Consider the following 18,519-nt stretch of genomic DNA (forward strand, 5'->3'; position numbering starts at 1 on the left):
CTCGTGTTTACCCATCATTCTCGCCGGAGCGGAAGCAGCGGGGAAGCAGCGGAGCTCTAGCCGCAGAAGCAGCGCTCAGGATCGGCCACACACCGGCTGACATGCCGCGGGGATGATGGCTGCCTTCGGCATTCTGAGCTACGAACACAGGCCTCTCAAACGGCCCAGACTCGGTCCTCCGGACGTTTATCCGCAGGACCCGAAGCAAAAGGAGGTTAGACGACTTTCCCTCTTCCTCTGTAGCGACATTAAATATATAAATAGCGAATTAAAGCGTGTTTTGAGAGCAGGCCCTGCTTTCACCTAACGGCCAATAACAATGAAACCAACGGCTCGGTTAGCTGAACCGAGACAGAAAAACATAATTTATGCCTCAAATGATTTCGGTCTTCATCTTTGGTTGGGATTGCAGATGGTTACAGAGAGAAAAGGGATCATTTTATTGGTTTAACTCGGCTTTAAAATCTGTATTTATCGAGCTTTTTATTTAAAGCTGCTTTCATCGCTCCTTTAAAAAGGGCCTCGTGAAATCTACAAACGTTATTATCATTATTTTATGTATTTTAAGAAAGCAATAAAAGCTGTGTTAATTGCAAATAAATACTTGAGATGTAAACAGTCCTAGTAGCCTGTTACTGCTGTCGGGATGTTTATGTTTGTTGACAACTTCTACTGAATTGATGTGTTTATCGTGGATGCGTTTTAAAACCTAGCAAGCTTGTCTAGCTAGGCAACATTTCTGGGCATCACGGGTTCCTTAAGAATTGTGTACATTGATGATCTATGCATGCAAAAAATATACGTGCATATGATGCCTACAATGCCTTTCTAGCTAGAAACAGTCTCAGTTGTCAGCAAATTGAAGAAACAGAAAATGAATATGAAAGTATATTTGAATATCTCTTTTTCATTATGTGGAGTGCATCATGAGTCTTATTATTTGTTAGCATTGCATGTGAAGTCTTATAATTGCACCTGCAGGTTTTTCTGTCTGAATGCAGTGTTTGTTGTCTTGATGCATTTTGAAAACTGGTTTGGATGAATGAGTGATTGTCGTTCTCTGGTGTTTGATTAACTCTCCAGCACACACTGAAATGAAAATGAGATATGCATGCATGAGGCATTTAGTAACAAATCTCTCTCGTTGGTTAGGATGAGTTGACGGCATTGAACGTCAAGCAAGGATTTAACAACCAGCCAGCTGTTTCAGGCGATGAGCATGGCAGCGCTAAAAATGTCAATTTCAACCCTTCAAAGGTAAGGTTATCAGTGCAGAGGTTATCTGCATACATGTGTTTTATCAGTCAAATCCTCATTCTTTTACAGGTTTTTGGAAACGCAGAACTTTATCTGTTTTTGTCGGATATCTGGACACAGATATTGAAAATGTTTACATACCACCCTCAGATTTGAAAACTTCCATAGTATCTTGTAGGGCTGTGCAATATATCGAAATATCGCAATATGAATATCGCTACGGCTTGCAATATTTAGGGCCATGAACAAAAGACAAAGAAATAATCACTCACTGCTCTTACCTAAATAACTTTTGTAGCTTAAATAAGAATCAGTGCATATCGAATTCATAGAGTAAATACTAAGCAGTGTTGTATTTTTCCTTTTTATTATTCAGTTCCTAAACTCATGTTAAAATGACATTGTTGTGGTTTTACAGGAGCTCTTGATACATACATACATGCATGCAAAATAACCATATATATTTGACACAAGATAGTTATAGAAGTTCACAGAACTGACTCAGCAACAGCTGAGTAAAACTGTTTCATCTGAGCATGTGGCACTTTAAGCATTATCGTATCGCATATCGCATTTTTCTTCAATATCGCACAGCCCTAGTATCTTGCATCAACAACAAATGGCAAAATGAATAAGAGCAATGTATCAAAAACAAACAATATGCATTTGACATTACTGTGGGTAAAATCATATATATACAGCTATGGAAAAAATGAAGAGAACACTTGAAAGTTCTCAGTTTCTCTGGATTTATAATTATGTGTTTGAGTAACACAATTTTTGTTTTATTCTGTAAATGACCTAAGACATTTTAAATAAAAATGTTGTCATTTAGAGCAGTGGTTCTCAAACTTTTTACAGCGGCGCACCCCCTGGGGCATTTAACATTCTTCTGCATACCTCCGCTCTTCCACTTAGACCGCAGTCACACCTTTTCTATTAAAGGACAATTTGCCCCCTTAAATAGATTTAAAGGTGCTTTTTTTTTACCTTTATTGAGGCAAATATTTTCTATCCTTATTAATTGTATCTTATGTCATGTTGTATATCATATTCTTAACATTCCATTAAGTGTATTATTAATATAATAAATAAAGCAATAAATTATGTGAAATCAAGGTGATACTTGTAGATTTAAAAATAAAACCGCCAATACACTCTTAAAAATAAAGGTGCTTCACGATGCCATAGAAGAACCTTTTTGTCTAAATGGTTCCATCAAGAACCTTTAACATCTGAAGAACCTTTCTGTTTCACAAAAGCTTCTTTGTGGTGAAAGAAGGTTCTTCAGATTATAAAAAGGTAAGAAAGAGATGGTTCTTTAAAGAACCTTTGTCTGAATGGTTCTTTGTGGAACCAAAAATGGTTCTTCTATGGCAGCGCTTTGAAGCTTTTAAGCACCTTTATTTTTAAGAGTGTAGGCGACAATTGGTCAAAATAACAAAAAGATGGCATGTTTTCAGACATGTTTATATTCATTTTTAGACAACACAATACTCATTTTTTGACTTCAGAAGAGTTAATAAATCAGTATGTGCTATACTATATATATATATATATAGAGAGAGAGAGAGAGAGAGAAAATACACTATTTTTTAGTTTTCTGATACCAAAAACCTGTTAGCAGCAAGTCTTGTCTAGTACCCAAAACTGTAATAATCTTCTATCAGCTAAGAAGTTGACTGAGTAAAGCCAGAGAAGAGCAGTTTATTGAATAATCTTAGTTTCGTGTTTCAATGCTCAGACTTCATCTGAGCAGCACAAATGCAACGAGTGTTATACCACAACAAGCAATAGCAACGTCCTGTTAAAAACCAACATCCAACCTTGAAATTGAGACATTCTCTTATATCTTTACTCGTGAAGACAAATAACCCTTAAAGGGGTCATATGATGCGATTTCAACTTTTCCTTTCTCTTTGGAGTGTTACAAGCTAAATACACAAAATAATGTTCTTTTGAGCAACGTCATATGACCCCTTTAAAACCACACAATAAGATTAAACAACAATGGAAAATAATACAAAAATAAAATAAATGACTAATCAATGAATGAATCAATAAAACAAGTATATAAATGATTTAAATCAGGGGCCTGGAGGGCCGGTGTCCTGCAGAGTTTAGCTCCAACCCTAATCAAACACGCTTAAACCAGCTAATCAAGGTCTTACTAGGTATACTAGAAACTTCCAGGACAGTTGGAGCTAAACTCTGCAGGACCGAGTTTAGAGACCCCTGGTTTAAATGATTATTATAAGTGATTATATGGTTACCGTAAAACTTCAAATAATAGCCCGGGCTTCTATTTACCCATTTGAGACCGGCCTTTATTTACCCAAACCTGTCGTCACACCAGGCGTTTAAAAGAGACAGGCGTCTATTTGGGACTCGGCTATTATTTGAAGTTTTACGGTAAATGGAACAATAAAATTAATGATTATGAATGAATGAATGAATGGATAAATGTATATAAAAGAAACTAGTTCTCAACACAAGTTCTCAATATCAAATGAATATCCACTGTGCTGGTTTAAGTTCTCTCAGGAAATTATTTTACTCCTCAAACACTCGAAGGCAAAGTCGACCCTGAATCCATTTTTGTTCCAAACCTGACGTGGGTTTTTAAATTGCTCTTTTATACTGTTTCAACTTGTTACTCACCATGAAAATAGCCAAGGAACCTGGCGTGGTGTTAAAACATCAACCAGCCAAGCTCATTCATTTACCTTTGGCATTCCTGTTACCTTCTGCTTTTCAGATCAGCTCAAACTTCAGCAGCATCATTGCGGAGAAGTTACGCTGCAACACATTTCCAGACATTGGCAAGAGGAAGCCGCAGGTCAATCAGAAGGACAACTTCTGGCTCGTCACAGCGCGGTCGCAGAGCTCCATTAATAACTGGTTCACAGACTTGGCCGGGACTAAACCCTTAACTCAGCTCGCTAAAAAGGTTCGCTTTTGCCATGCTGCGGTTTGTAAACTCTGAACAGAGCGCTTATGTAGATACAGAACATGCTGTTAACAGCACACACCCAGTGTTTACAAAGTGAACGTGCAAAGAAAGTCAAATGTCCTTTACAAAAAAAGGTAAAACAACGATGTCAGATTGTTTTGACGTGATTATGTAATGCGAGAATTTGTGGACGCGCATCGCGGAGCTAGTGCAAGATGTGCATTTGTGGTTTAAAAAGTATATACATTTTTAAAAAATGTTTAAATGAGCGATGGTTTCGCTAGATAAGAGCCTTATTCCTCGGCTGGGATCGTGTAGAGCTCTTTGAAGCTGCACTGAAACTGCAATTTGGACCTTCAGCACGTTGTGCACCATTCCGCAATTTGTTCAACCCATTGGGTCCCCATTGAAGTCCATTATATGGAGAAAAATCCTGGAATGTTTTCCTCAAAAGCCTTTCTTAGCGACTGAAGACAGAAAGACATGAACATCTTTGATATCACGGGGGTGAGTAAATTATCAGGAGATTTTTATTCTGGAAGTGAACTAATCCTTTAGGTTTTGCATTAGTCTCATTGCTGTGTGTGTGCACTAGGTTCCCATCTTCAGCAAGAAAGAGGAAGTGTTTGGCTACCTTGCCAAGTACTGTGTGCCGGTGATGCGATCTGCTTGGATGATTAAAATGACGTGTGCGTATCACGCTGCCATAACCGAAACCAAGGTGAAGAAGAGGCATGTCATTGACCCCTGCATAGGTTAGTATGGGTATTGTACACGCTCTACTTTATATGCTCGTGTAGTAATTTGGCTCTATCGAACATGCAACACTGTCCTCGTTTAATCTGGGAATGAAGATAAAATGTCCTCTGTTGTTGTGCTGTGTAATTGGGCTTTGTGCTGCAATGCCTCACTGGCTTTATCTGGCTTCTGCAGAATGGACTCAGATAATTACTAAATACCTGTGGGAGCAGCTGCAGAAGGTGGCAGAGTTTTACAGACAGTCTCCCAGCCAGGGCTGCGGGTCTCCTCTGCCCGCTCCTCCTGCTGAGGTGGAAACCGCCATGAAACAGTGGGAGTACAACGAGAAGCTGGCCATGTTCATGTTTCAGGTAGGTGAGCCCTTTTTTATTTACAGATGCAGTGCAGCTGTCTCTTAATACAGAGGGCTGTCAACTAGAAACATGGAGTTATGTCCCACAAAGATTACGTTTTCAAAGGGATAGTTCACCCAAAAATAACAATTTCATCATTTACTCACCCTCGTCATTCCAAACCCATAATGTTTGTTTATTTTTGGAACACAAATGAAGATATTTCTAAATACGCTCTCATTATTTTTGTCCATTCATTGAAAGTCACCTCACCTATTATATATACGCCACCATGTAAAAGTTTGGGGTTGGGAAGATTTCTGTTTTTGAAAGAAGTCTCTTCAGCTCACCAAGGCTGCATTTATTTGATCAAAAATACAGCAGTATTATGAAATATTATTACAATTTAAAATAACTGTTTATTATTGTAATATATTTTAAACTGTAATTTATTTCTGTGATCAAAGCTGTATTTTCAGCATCATTACTCCAGTCTTCAGTGTCACATGATCCTTCAGAAATCATTCTGATATGCTGATTTGCTGCTCAAAACACATTTATTTGTGCAAACTGTGATACTTTTTTTCTGGATTCTTTGAAAAGACAGTTTAAAAGAACAGCATTTATTTGAAACACAAATCTTTTATAACATTACAAATGTCTTCACTGTTGCTTTTGGTCAATTTAATGCATCCTTGCTGAATAAAATAATTAATTTCTTAAAGGGGTCATATGATGTTGCTAAAAAGAACATTATTTTGTGTATTTGGTGTAATGAAATGTACTGCCTGCTGTGACCATTTATAAGTCTTTAGCCAAAGGGGAGTGTTTTTGTTGTATGTGTTGATGGGATTGTTTATTGTGTGTATGTGCACATGTGTAACAGGATGGCATGTTAGACAGACATGAGTTCCTCACCTGGGTGCTGGAGTGTTTTGAGAAGATCAGACCTGGCGAGGACGAGCTTCTGCGATTCCTGCTGCCGCTCCTGTTACAGGTCAGTTAATGCAGCAGATCTGCACATTCACTGTCCCTTTGTGTTTCATTTGATTACATATGTCAGCTAAATTTAGACATTTCAGAAGTGTTTATTGGACTGATATTTTAGTATCGTTGGTATGCTAGTTTATTAATTATATCTTGAATTTGATTTTATTTAGATTTTTTCTGTTTTCAATTACATTTTTAGTTAAAGTTTTGGTATTTTTGTCATTTTTATTGTTTTTTTAAATATATATATATATAGTGTTTTTATTACATTTTAGGTTTTATTTTTAATTTATGTAGTTTTAGTTATTTTAGTACTTAAAAATTAGAAGTTTTGATTTGGCAACTAGCTGTAATAAAATAGTTTTAAATTTGTTTATTTTATTTACTTCAGTTAATGTTTAATGGGTCATTCCGTGTCAACTCAATCAGAGGTCCCAGCTCAAATTATTGATTTTGTTAATATTTTTTTCTGGTGAAAGAAATGCATGCATACATGAAGAAAAAAGCCAAAATATTAAATGTCATCCATGTATATTTACTGAATAATCCACTATTTTGTAGAGGAGGGTCAAAATGACAATTTTCACCTGAGATCCAGAGGCAAATTACAGGAGGGTAAAAATGATTTCATACAGATGGCAGCATCATTATATTACTTTTACACGGAGATTGGTAGGCCTGTTAGTAAAATCTGTTGACTTTATCAATCTTTGTTGCATTATGTGCCAATGGTGATCGTTCAAAAAGCACTTTCCAAGTTTTTTTCTCCAAAGTTTGCATGTCTGTGACTCAAGAAGTAAATTCTTCCGAAGATATCTTAATGTCCTTTTAGATTTTGGGTCTTAACAAACTTTCCTTTTGTCATCTTCATTTTTAAGGCCCTCTATGGTTCCGTTCCAACGATATTGGAGTCTCAATATGGCTTCAGGAGTAAATTGTTAAATTGTACACATTTTGTGTGGCTAGAAACCAAATGTGGTTTCACTTTGCGTTCAGCTGATGTTTTTTTCTTTTAAAGAGAAATGTCTGAAGAACAAATAATCTTGAAACTATAAATGTGACCTGCGCTGGCAAAATGAGTCGCAATGAGCAATTTATCAAAAATGAAATAGTTTTATTTTTATTCTATGTTAAGACCTACTGTAATGCACGGATCTAAAATATAATGTTACACATCAGATGTTTTCCCCCAACAGTTCCCCAAACGTTCACATAAAATGTAACAGATTATGTTTGCATGAATACTGTAATTCTGTGTATGTTTATCGGATTGCGCGCAATCAGAAGCACCTTTGCGCACGCGTTTCGGATGACAGTCAGCGTGAGAAGCGAGGGGAGAAAGGTACTATTTGGAGCATTGGGATCGCTAGATGATGGTTTAATGAACTCATTTTTGTGAAAACCTCAAATTTGACTAAAATCGACATTTTTCACTTTTTTTCCTGTAGCTCAAAATTAGCAGCATTCCCACTCATTTTGCCAGCACGGGTCACATATGTAACTTGTTTCCCTCTATCAAAACATTTGCATTGTACATACTTGTCCAAGTGCCATAAATATTCTTTTTCCAAAGTTTTACAAGTAGTATTAAAAATATCTCCATACTGCCCAGTCTGACTCAATGTCCACTTTGTTGAATTTTATCCATTTTCAGTGGTTGAAAACCAAATGTGGTCACATTTTAACCCGGTTTTACCCAAACAAATATAAACGATGTATGTTCTGAATAGAAACAGAATGTTCCTGTGGCTCAGTGGTAGAGCATTGCATTAGCAGCGCAAAAGGTCATGGGTTCGATTCCCAGGGAACACACATACTGGTAAAAAATGTATAGCCTGAATGCACTGTAAGTCGCTTTGGATAAAAGCGTCTGCTAAATGCATAAATTAAATTAAACGATAAAAGTATAATACTTTCAGCTTAGTTTAACACAATCTTACCAGAGATTTCTGCAGATTTTTCTCCCAAAATCAGGACAGAGAAGCCATAAAGGAATGAGTGTGTCTTGACAAGGTCGTTATCTGAATGCAGTGTGATTATTTTGACCCTGTCTTTATTTCGTTCAGTACTCGGGAGAGTTTGTGCAGTCAGCCTATTTATCTAGACGGCTGGCATATTTCTGCACACGCCGGCTCAATCTGCTGCTGAGCGATGGCAGTCTTGGACCAGGCCCAGGCGGACACCCGGCCCACGTCATTTCAGCACAGCAAGGGAACGCTCTGCCCTCCACCCCAACCTCCCAGCCTGCAGGGGGCAACCAGCCCCAAACCCCCTTCACAGACTTCTACATCTGCCCCCAGCACAGGCCCGTGGTGTTCGGACTCAGCTGCATGCTGCAGGTACTGCCACATATGAGTCACTCCAGCTGCGTTTCTCTGATCCCTGTCATTGAGTTTCTCTTGACACTGTTCTCGTTCTGTTTGTCCCTCTCTAGAGTATCGTGTTGTGTTGTCCCAGCGCTCTGGTCTGGCACTACTCTCTGACAGATAGCCGTAATAAGACCGGCTCGCCATTAGACCTCTTGCCAATCGCGTCCTCTAACCTGCCCATGCCGGGGGGCAACAGCAGCTTTAACCAGCAGGTTTGACTTCGCTGGATTTTACATGATCTGATCTACTGGCTCTTCATCTAATCAAAGCAATTAATCTGAAGGAACGTGATGCTTCTCAGGTTCGTGCCAAGGTGAGGGAGATTGAAGAGCAGATCAAAGAGAGAGGACAGGCGGTGGAGTTTCGCTGGTCCTTCGACAAGTGTCAGGAGACGACAGCAGGTGGGCATGAATGAGGTGTTCAGCATCTCCGTGTGGACAGGACTTATTTTGTATAATATAGGATCCGTGGTGTGTCCGGTAGGTTTCACCATCAGCCGGGTTCTGCATACATTGGAGGTTTTGGACAACCACAGCTTTGAGAAGTCTGACTTCAGCAATTCCCTGGATTCGCTGTATAACCGGATCTTTGGCTCGGGACAGAGCAAAGACGGACACGAGGTAAAGGTTTATTTGTTGTTATGGGATCCCACTGAATTTCAAAGGATTGGGGTCACAGTAAGAAATTAACAATTTTACTCCGCAAGGACAGATTCAATTGATCAGAAGTGACACTAAAGACTTTTAGAACGTTACAAAAATATTTCCGTTTCAAATAAATCTTCATTCTTTTCAGCAAAGAATCCTGAAAAAGTCTTGCAGCTTCCAGCACAACTGTTTTCAACACTGATAATAATCAGAAATGTTTCTTGAGCAGCAAATCAGCATATCAGAATGATTTCTGAAGGATCGTGTGACACTGAAGACTGGAGTAATGATGCTGAAAATTCAGCTTTGACCACAGCAATAAATTACATTTTAACATATATTAAAATAGAAAAGTCATTTTAAATTGTTATATTTCACAGTTGTACTGTTTTTACTGTAATTTTGATCTAATAGGTGCAGCCTTAGCGAGCACAAAAGACTTCAGAAACACCAAAAAAAAAAAAAAAAAAAACCTTTGAAAACCTCAAAATTTTTGAACAGTAGTGTGCCAATAAAGCACAGTTATTAACTGTAGTAAGTGTTGTGATACTTAGCTCTTCACCAACTTTATTGTAATAATTAATGTGTAATAACTACATAGTACTAATTATATAGCACTAAGATGTTTTAGCTTGATCTGATGTTTGATGTGTAATGTGCTGGTCACTGTAGATGAGTCCAGACGACGATGCGGTGGTGACCCTGCTGTGTGAGTGGGCTGTTTCCTGTAAAAGGTCCGGGCCGCATAGAGCCATGGTGGTGGCCAAACTCCTGGAGAAGAGGCAGACGGAGATTGAGGCAGAGGTGCTGCTGGGAACCATTGTTTTCCATTATGAAAATGGTGTTGTAATGTCCAGCTGCACAGTTTTCACAGTAATCTTGTGTGTGTTTTTAGAGGTGTGGCGAGTCGGAGGTCGTGGATGAGAAGGGCTCTGTGTCATCAGGGTCTCTTTCTGCTGCTACTCTGCCCGTCTTCCAGGACGTCCTACTGCAGTTCCTGGACACACAAGCCCCTGTTCTCAGTGAGTTCATATTTTAGCATCCTTAGGGGTTTCTTTCCAGTTCCATTAACTGCTTTAGAGAAGGATTATGCTTTTAAATAAGGTATACACTGCCGCTCAAAAGTTTGGGATCAGTAGGATTTTTATTGTTTTTTTTAAAGAAGTTTCTTCTGCTCATCAAGGCTGCATTTATTTGATCAAAAATACAGAAAAAAACTGTAATATTGTGAAATATTATTGCAATTTTAAATAACGGTTTTCTTTCTTAATATACTTTAAAATGTAATTTATTCCTGTGATGCAATGCTGAATTTTTAGTATCATTACTCCAGTCTTCAGTGTCAAACATGACGACATGCTAATTCATAATCAGTGATGGAAGCAGTTTTGCTGCTTAATATTTTTTTGGAACCTGTGACACTTTTGTCAGGATTTTCTGATGAATAAAAGTTAAAAAGAACAACATTTATTTAAAATATAAATCTTTTGTAACAATAGAAGTCTTTACTATCACTTTGTATCAATTTAGCACATCCTTGCTGAATAAAAGCATTAATTTCTTTAAAAAAAAAAAGAAAGAAAAAAATTTACTGATCCCAAACTTTTGAGCAGTATTGTATATTGTTACAAAATATTTCTATTTTAAATAAATGCTGTTCTTTTTAACTTTTTATTCATCAAAAAATCCTGACAAAAGTGTCACAGGTTCCAAAAAAATATTAAGCAGCAAAACTGCTTCCATCACTGATTATGAATTAGCATGTCATAATGTTTGACACTGAAGACTGGAGTAATCAAAAAATGTATCAAGGTTTGCACAAACACAACTGTTTTCAACATTGATAGTAATAATAATATTAAAAGTTTCTTGAGCACAGAATCCGCATATTATAGTTATTTCTGAAGGATCATTGGATTAATGATGCTAAAAAAAATTCAGCTTTGAGCACAAGAATAAATTACATTTTAAATGAAAACAGTTATTTAAAATTGGAATACTATTTCACAATAAAACAGATTTTACTGTATTTTTGATCGAATACATGCAGGCTTGTTGAGTTTTTAAAACATTAAAAAATCGTACCGATCCCAAAGTTTTGAACAGTAGTTTCTGTGACTAATATTGTGACTAAACTGCTTGTTGTTCAGGAGGAGAGCGCAAGTCACGAGTGTAACCAGCGTCTGGTGGTTCTCTATGGGGTTGGCAAACAGCGAGATGAAGCTCGCCACGCCATCAAGAAGATCACCAAAGACATCCTGAAGGTTCTCAACCGCAAGAGTACAGCAGAGACAGGTGCGGCGATGAACACGACTCAAACCGACAGATCTGAAAATGTAACTGTGAAGATTATTAAAGGAATAGTACACTCAAAGAAGTCATTTATTAATCCTTAAGTTGCTGTCATTGATTATTCATAGCTCTAGCCCCATTTCAATGCTAATAGCAATCATTGACTTATTATATTCAAGCTTAGCTGCCGACTCGGTCAGAAAGAGCAGCCCCGCGTTTGCTTTCACTTTTTAATGGAGGTGTAATTGAACACCTCCATTATTCCCCTCGCAGCAGACTGAGCCTTGGTCCTGACATTAAACGGCTCAACCCACAGCTATTACTATTTCAAGCACGACAAAAACACTGACCCGTAACCCTGTGGCAGCTCTTAATCTTTTAATCTGAAAAAGCGTTTGACAGAGTGACCTCAGCCGGTTGACTGATGGATGCTGGATGAGGGCACTTTATACTTTGATAGCGATCTCCGCTTTTCATCTTATTGAAATCCTGTTAGGGCTCACTCTCGTGCATGTGTGCTGTATAATCGTTGATTTTTGTCTTTTGTTTTCTTTCCTCAGGAGGTGAGGAAGGTCAGAAGAGGAAGAGGAGTAAACCTGAGGCCTTTCCCACCGCTGAAGACATTTTCTCTAAATTCCAGCACCTCTCACACTTTGACCAGCACCAGGTCACCTCTCAGGTCAGCCTGACTTGCATCGATTAACTGCTGTGACCTGCATTTTTTTGTCTTAAACCAAAATATACTTTTCACCATTTTGCAGACAGTGCATGTGATGTAATTTTTCTCATCAGCACTGTCCACTAATTTTGGCACAGCCTGATTTTTATCATTTACGTTTCCACAAATCTTACTCTATACTAGGGCTGTCAAAATGGCTGAAAATCTAAATTTGAATTTTGTACTTAAATATGATCAATATTCGAATTTAAAAGGCATAATTTCAGTTAGGGGGAAAAAAGCTTTTGGCTTCTCTCTTGAGGCCACAAGAGGGCGCATCGAGCAAAATATCACTAATGCACGTTTATTCAAAGCAATAAAATAACACGACTCTTTGGAAAAAGAAGTGCATAATTTTTAAATTAATGTTTATAAACCATATATAATTAAGTTGCTTAAATGATTAGAAACAAAACAGCATCATGTATGTATGTATAGTTTAATACAAAGGACCGAAAACCAATCACAAAGAGTACTTTCTTCATTTAAAAACATGAGATGCAGTGGGCTGGTTAGTGGTACAGCTAATGCAATAACTATAATATTAACGAGTTAAATCTTTGTAACGTGCTACAGTATCTCTTTAAGTGTTCATCGTTAAAATTGTATTTTAGTATTTTTAATTAAAATTAGGCCATAGGCTCGACAATAATTGATGCTGCAATCATTGATGTTCTTTACATCAATGATTGCAGCAGGTTTCAGTTTAAAAGCAGCGCTGTCTCTTTAAACCTGATGCAAATGACGCAGGTCTGACACGCATCCGATTTTCTCTCAACTCTTTTACAGTCATTTAGGATTTTGTGACTGTGTTTGCAAGGTCACCCGCCAAAAATGGCCATTTTGATAGAGTTTTGTGTGTTTTTGTCCACGAAAAAGAACTGGCGAACTGTATAAAGTGGCTTTCCATTTCTTAACGCAAGCAAAATCTGTTTGGGGAAAAGATTTGGCCTCACAATGAAAATCCCAATTTCATGGATCCCTACTGAAATGACTGGACTCTGCCTGCAAAATTTAGCAAATTATGGAAGCTGTGACTACACCTTAACAGGTTGTTTTTGCTACTGTGCCTTTAAGAGTTCTGTATGTCAATGAGCTCTGTAAGGATTGCCTAAACTGCACTGAAGCCTGAATAAACTACACCGATGTTAAATTCTGTGCCATTTTTAAAACATTAGGCATCATAACACTGGCCAACTTTGTAATGGTTACTGAGGAAAATCTAGGAATCGCACACTAAACAACTGAGGATCACACAACCAGGCTTTCTAGTCATTCTCAACGCAGCAGAATCACATATTACCTCATTGCTAGGAGATGCATTATTCTAAAATAATTTCAAAATGTCAAACATGTTTGATCTTCTCCAATTGGATGTAATCATCAGTCAAGAGTCTGTGCCCATCATGGCATGGTTTTCTGCAAAATAAGTCAATTCCATCTGCCCAATTTCTGCAGACCGGCTCTGAATTTCCAGCATCCAGACTGTAAATCTGGGCAAAATCTGTGTAGCGTATCCAAGCCTACTGATTTAAATTCACTGTAAATCCTGACCTTCTCCAAATCTCATTAGTGTTCAGACGTCATTCAGATGGTGTGTTTGGGTTCTCACAGGTGTCCAGGAATGTTCTGGAACAGATCACCAGCTTTGCCTTAGGGATGTCCTATCACCTCCCACTGGTCCAACACATCCAGTTCATCTTTGACCTCATGGAGTATTCGCTCAATATAAGTGGCCTCATTGACTTTGCTATACAGGTATGACAGCTGATCCCAAAATATCATCTCTGTTTGGGGTCGTATGAGTTAGGGGTGTAATGGTGCACAGAAGTCACATACCTCGTTTTTGAGGTCACTGTTCCATATGATTTCGGTACAACCAGAAATTAATTTTTTCACTTATTTTGAACAGAGACACCTGCACAAAACAGCAGACGGACTGAATGATATAGAATCTCCTTGGTTACCGCTGTAAACAAAATAGCTGAGCTTATAAACACTACTTTAATATGCATTATATGGAGTTAAGAGGAAAAGAAAATGCCATCGAAACATTTCTGAAGACGGTCAGTTCCTCTCAGAGATGCATTCTTTTAAACTACAACATAATTGTCTTCCTATATTGTGAACATCACAAAAAGTGAGCTTGATCAGTATTTTCTCCTCTTTACAGACTTCATAAAAATTACACACAAATTACATTTTGGGAAATGATTGCAATGTGGTTTGTGTGCAATTCTGGAATAGAGATCGGCTATAATAAAACTAAAAACCAGTTCCAATTTATAGATGTTCTCCCTCACTTCATACATGCTTGTAAAAGAAAAGCATTATTACATTGTCCATCAGTGATTAACTCCAGCGTGTGTTGTGTCATGCAGCTGCTGAATGAGTTGAGTCTGGTGGAAGCAGAACTCCTGCTGAAGTCCTCCAACCTGGCAGGCAGTTACACTACAGGTCTTTGTCTGTGTATCGTGGCCGTTCTGCGGAGATACCACTCCTGCCTCATCCTCAACCCTGACCAGACCGCACAGGTCTTCGATGGGTACGTCATGTTCATGTCTACCAATCGATTTGACAGTGCAATCACAGCTTTTGGAATGATGTTAAAGGGATAGTTCACCCAAAAATGAAAATTGGCTGTTAATTTACTCCCTCTCAGGCCATCCAAGATGTAGGTGACTGTTTTTTCTTCAGTAGAAGAGTAAAGAAGATTTTTAGCTGAAATCGTGGTCCTTGGTGATTCATAAAATACAAGTCAGCGGCTGCCCGTTTTTTAGAATAAAAAAGCATATCAAAGAACACAGAATGAATCACTGTGGCTCCTGACGATATATTGAGGTCTTATGAAGCGAAACGATCGGTCTGTGCAAGAAACTGAACATTATATACAACATTATTACCTGAAATCCAGAGCCTCGGACAAACGGTCCGGAGTGATGTCCGGTTCATGAGCGAGTCATTCTTTTGAACCGGTTCTTTTTAGTGAATTACTTGAACCAGTTCACCAAAAACGGACTGAAGCATCTGAAACAGTTCACAGCTCGAGCAGCACAGATCTACAAGTTACTCAATCAAAACTCACTAACAGACGCACGTAAAACATCCACATTTCACATCATTATTGGGTGCTTTAATAATTTAATTGTGTATATGTGACATCATTGCGTGATTACGTAAATGAACTAGTGAATTGAACCAGTTCGTTGAAACAAACTGTCCGAAAGAACCAGTTCACAGAAAATAATCTTCCCCGTTTGCCCGAGGCTCTGGATTTCAGGTAATAATGTTTTAAATAATGTTCAGTTTCTTGCACAGACCGATCATTTCGCTTCATAAGACCTCAATATATCGTCAGGAGCCATGGGTGTTAATTTTGTGTTCCTTGATATGCTTTTTAATTTTCAAAAACGGGCAGCCGCTGACTTGTATTTCATGAATCACCAAGGACCACAGTTTCAGCTAAATATCTTCATTACTGTTCTGCTGAAGAAAAAAAGTCATCTACATCTACATGAGGGTGAGTAACCGCAAATTTTCATTTTAGGGTGAACTATCCCTTTTTGGACAATGATGAATATCTCGTATCATTCTCGGCAGGCTGAGGATTGTAGTCAAGTCTGGCGTGAACCCTGCAGACTGTTCCTCAGCTGAACGCTGTATCCTGGCCTATCTCTACGACCTCTATACCTCCTGCAGTCACCTGAAGAGCAAGTTTGGAGAGATTTTCAGGTAAGAGCAACGAATCCATACAATTTTTTTTTTTTAAGTGTTTCCCCATATTCCTGGTCTCTAATGGTGTCTGTTTTTCGTGTGAATTCCCACAGTGAGTTCTGCTCAAAGGTGAAGAATTCCATCTACTATAACATCGACCCATCAGACTCCAACATGCTGTGGGATCAGGTGTTCATGATCGACGCTATCGCTAATCCTACCGCGCACAACCTCAACCACTCCATGGTGGGAAAGATCCTCAATGACAGCCCAGCTAACCGATACAGCTTCGTGTGTAACGTGCTCATGGACGTGTGCGTGGACCACCGTGATCCCGAGAGGTTAGCATCTAATTCTGTCGATTTATGTTTTGAGCAGGTTCATTATAAATGTATTAGACGAAATGTATAAGTATTAGACGAAAAACGAAACAAAAATTAGAAATGTTGTACTGTCAACAGAACTCAAATTAAAACGAAACCCAAATAGTAATTAAAAATTGACAAATGCACATTAAACTAATTAAAATGAAAACTGAAAATACTAAAATAATAATATAACTAAATGAAATAACTAAAAATAAAAGCTAATTCTGAATATTATTAAAAGTAGTATACAAGTAATATTATTAAACATTAATATTTTAATATTATATAATTATATAACATAATATAAATAACACTGAATTTGAGAAATAAGCCTTTACTTTTTGATAAAACATCAATATGAGAAAACAGACCAGTGTTCAGTTAATAATTATCAGTTAATCAGTAATAATCAAACTGTGAAATATTCCAGTTAATTAGCCTGTAGGCAGTTTATGGTAGCAATAAACAACTAAAGATTCTTTTATGATTTTTATTTTTTTTACATTTTACTATCGAAGTTTAAATTGTAGAATAGATTAACATCTGTCTTTAACACTTCAAGACAAAAATTGTCTAATTAGTCTTTAGTAAACTTCATGGCTAAGTAAAATATATTTATTAAAATGTATTGCTATCACAAAAATGACCGATGTGATTAATGTAAACACTGCCCTGAGTCCTGTCGCATAATTCTCCAATAGCAGAACAGCTGCATGGCATCTGTAGCTTCTCCTGCGGTGAGCAAATGCTGTGTGGTTTGTTTCAGGGTGAATGATATCGGGATCCTGTGCGCGGAGCTGACGGCGTACTGTCGCTCTCTCAGCGCTGAGTGGTTAGGAGTGCTCAAGGCTCTCTGCTGCTCCTCCAACAACGGCAACTGCGGCTTCAACGATCTGCTCTGCAACGTTGACGTGAGTCAGCTTTCATCTGTTGCATTGACCGCTAACATGTTGTAGCCATGTGATCTCATTTGGTATTTGAAGCATATTTGTGCAAATGATCTGACTAAAACATGTTCCAAAAAAACATGCACTAAAACAACCACAAAGATACATTTTTGTGGATTATCAAGGTTGCCATAGAATGACTAGAAGAGTTACTCTTCAGCTAGAAGTCGATGGATGAGTGGTGAAGCGTGTAGATGATTTAACCCTCAGGTCTTCCAAGATGTTGGTGACTTTTTTTCTACAGCAGAACAGTAAAGAAGATTTTTAGTTGAAACGGTGAACCTTTGTGATTCATAAAATGCAAGTCAGCGACTGCTCGTTTTTAGAATAAAAAAAGCATATCAATGAACACAAAATTAATACCCGTGGCTCCTGACGATATATTGAGGTCTTATGAAGTGAAACGATCAGTCTGTGCAAGAAACTGAACATTATTTACAACATTATTACCTGAAATCCAGAGCCTCGGACAGTCGGTCCGGAGTGATGTCTGGTTCACAAATGAATCATTCTTTTGAACTGGTTCTTTTTGGTGAACTAGTTGAACCAGTTCACCAAATCACACTGAACCGTTCGTGGCTCGAGCAGCACAAATCTACAAGTTACTGAATCAAAACTCACTAACAGACGCCTGACAGTCACTACGACTGGAAATTAGCAGAAATAGCGGGGTATCTGATCCTGTGATGAATGAATCATTCAACGCTTCAGTTCCTCCAGCAGACACTGAACTGAGGAAACAGTTCGACTCGGACCGAAGACCGACGAGCCGCTGATATTCACATGCATGAACCGAACACACAAATGAAGGGCCAAATGGAAATTTTTATGGTTTCTCATTGTTTATGTAAAAAGGTGAGCTGATGAAGACTAGTTTATTCACTTTATATGCTTTAGACATGCAAAACATCCGCGTTTCACATCATTATTTGATGCTTTAAAGGTCCCACCTTTCTGAAGTTTTATTTGAGGTTTTGATGTCCTTAAGAATATATATTTGCGGTATAAGTACCAAAAACCATCTCAATATGTTTTTACAGCTCCTCTCTCAGGAGCTCTGCTGAGAACAGGTCGATTTTGGCCTGTCTAATTAATATTCATGAGCCTCTCTTCTGATTGGCCTGTTGTGTTCTGAGTGACGCACGGCCAACCACAGGTAACTAGGGTCAGCGA

General features: G+C 38.1%; 1 protein-coding gene across 1 annotated transcript in view; it reads left to right on the forward strand.

The window, feature by feature from the left end:
- med12 (mediator complex subunit 12) overlaps positions 1 to 18,519 on the forward strand; it is a 47,812-nt gene continuing 29,293 nt past the window's right edge. Inside the window, exons 1-20 of the mRNA XM_016573875.1 lie at positions 1 to 214; positions 1,153 to 1,257; positions 4,016 to 4,207; positions 4,806 to 4,965; positions 5,144 to 5,319; positions 6,188 to 6,298; positions 8,358 to 8,630; positions 8,726 to 8,872; positions 8,962 to 9,061; positions 9,144 to 9,280; positions 9,980 to 10,111; positions 10,203 to 10,329; positions 10,412 to 10,431; positions 11,458 to 11,602; positions 12,160 to 12,278; positions 13,932 to 14,075; positions 14,699 to 14,862; positions 15,918 to 16,049; positions 16,145 to 16,372; positions 17,166 to 17,310. Coding sequence (XP_016429361.1) covers positions 113 to 214; positions 1,153 to 1,257; positions 4,016 to 4,207; positions 4,806 to 4,965; positions 5,144 to 5,319; positions 6,188 to 6,298; positions 8,358 to 8,630; positions 8,726 to 8,872; positions 8,962 to 9,061; positions 9,144 to 9,280; positions 9,980 to 10,111; positions 10,203 to 10,329; positions 10,412 to 10,431; positions 11,458 to 11,602; positions 12,160 to 12,278; positions 13,932 to 14,075; positions 14,699 to 14,862; positions 15,918 to 16,049; positions 16,145 to 16,372; positions 17,166 to 17,310 — 2,859 coding nt within the window. The 5' untranslated portion in view covers positions 1 to 112. The remainder of the gene's footprint in view (positions 215 to 1,152; positions 1,258 to 4,015; positions 4,208 to 4,805; positions 4,966 to 5,143; positions 5,320 to 6,187; positions 6,299 to 8,357; positions 8,631 to 8,725; positions 8,873 to 8,961; positions 9,062 to 9,143; positions 9,281 to 9,979; positions 10,112 to 10,202; positions 10,330 to 10,411; positions 10,432 to 11,457; positions 11,603 to 12,159; positions 12,279 to 13,931; positions 14,076 to 14,698; positions 14,863 to 15,917; positions 16,050 to 16,144; positions 16,373 to 17,165; positions 17,311 to 18,519) is intronic.

This window comes from Sinocyclocheilus rhinocerous, unplaced genomic scaffold, assembly GCF_001515625.1.
Source record: "Sinocyclocheilus rhinocerous isolate Xijiao unplaced genomic scaffold, SAMN03320098_v1.1 scaffold892, whole genome shotgun sequence".
Classification (NCBI taxonomy): domain Eukaryota; kingdom Metazoa; phylum Chordata; class Actinopteri; order Cypriniformes; family Cyprinidae; genus Sinocyclocheilus; species Sinocyclocheilus rhinocerous.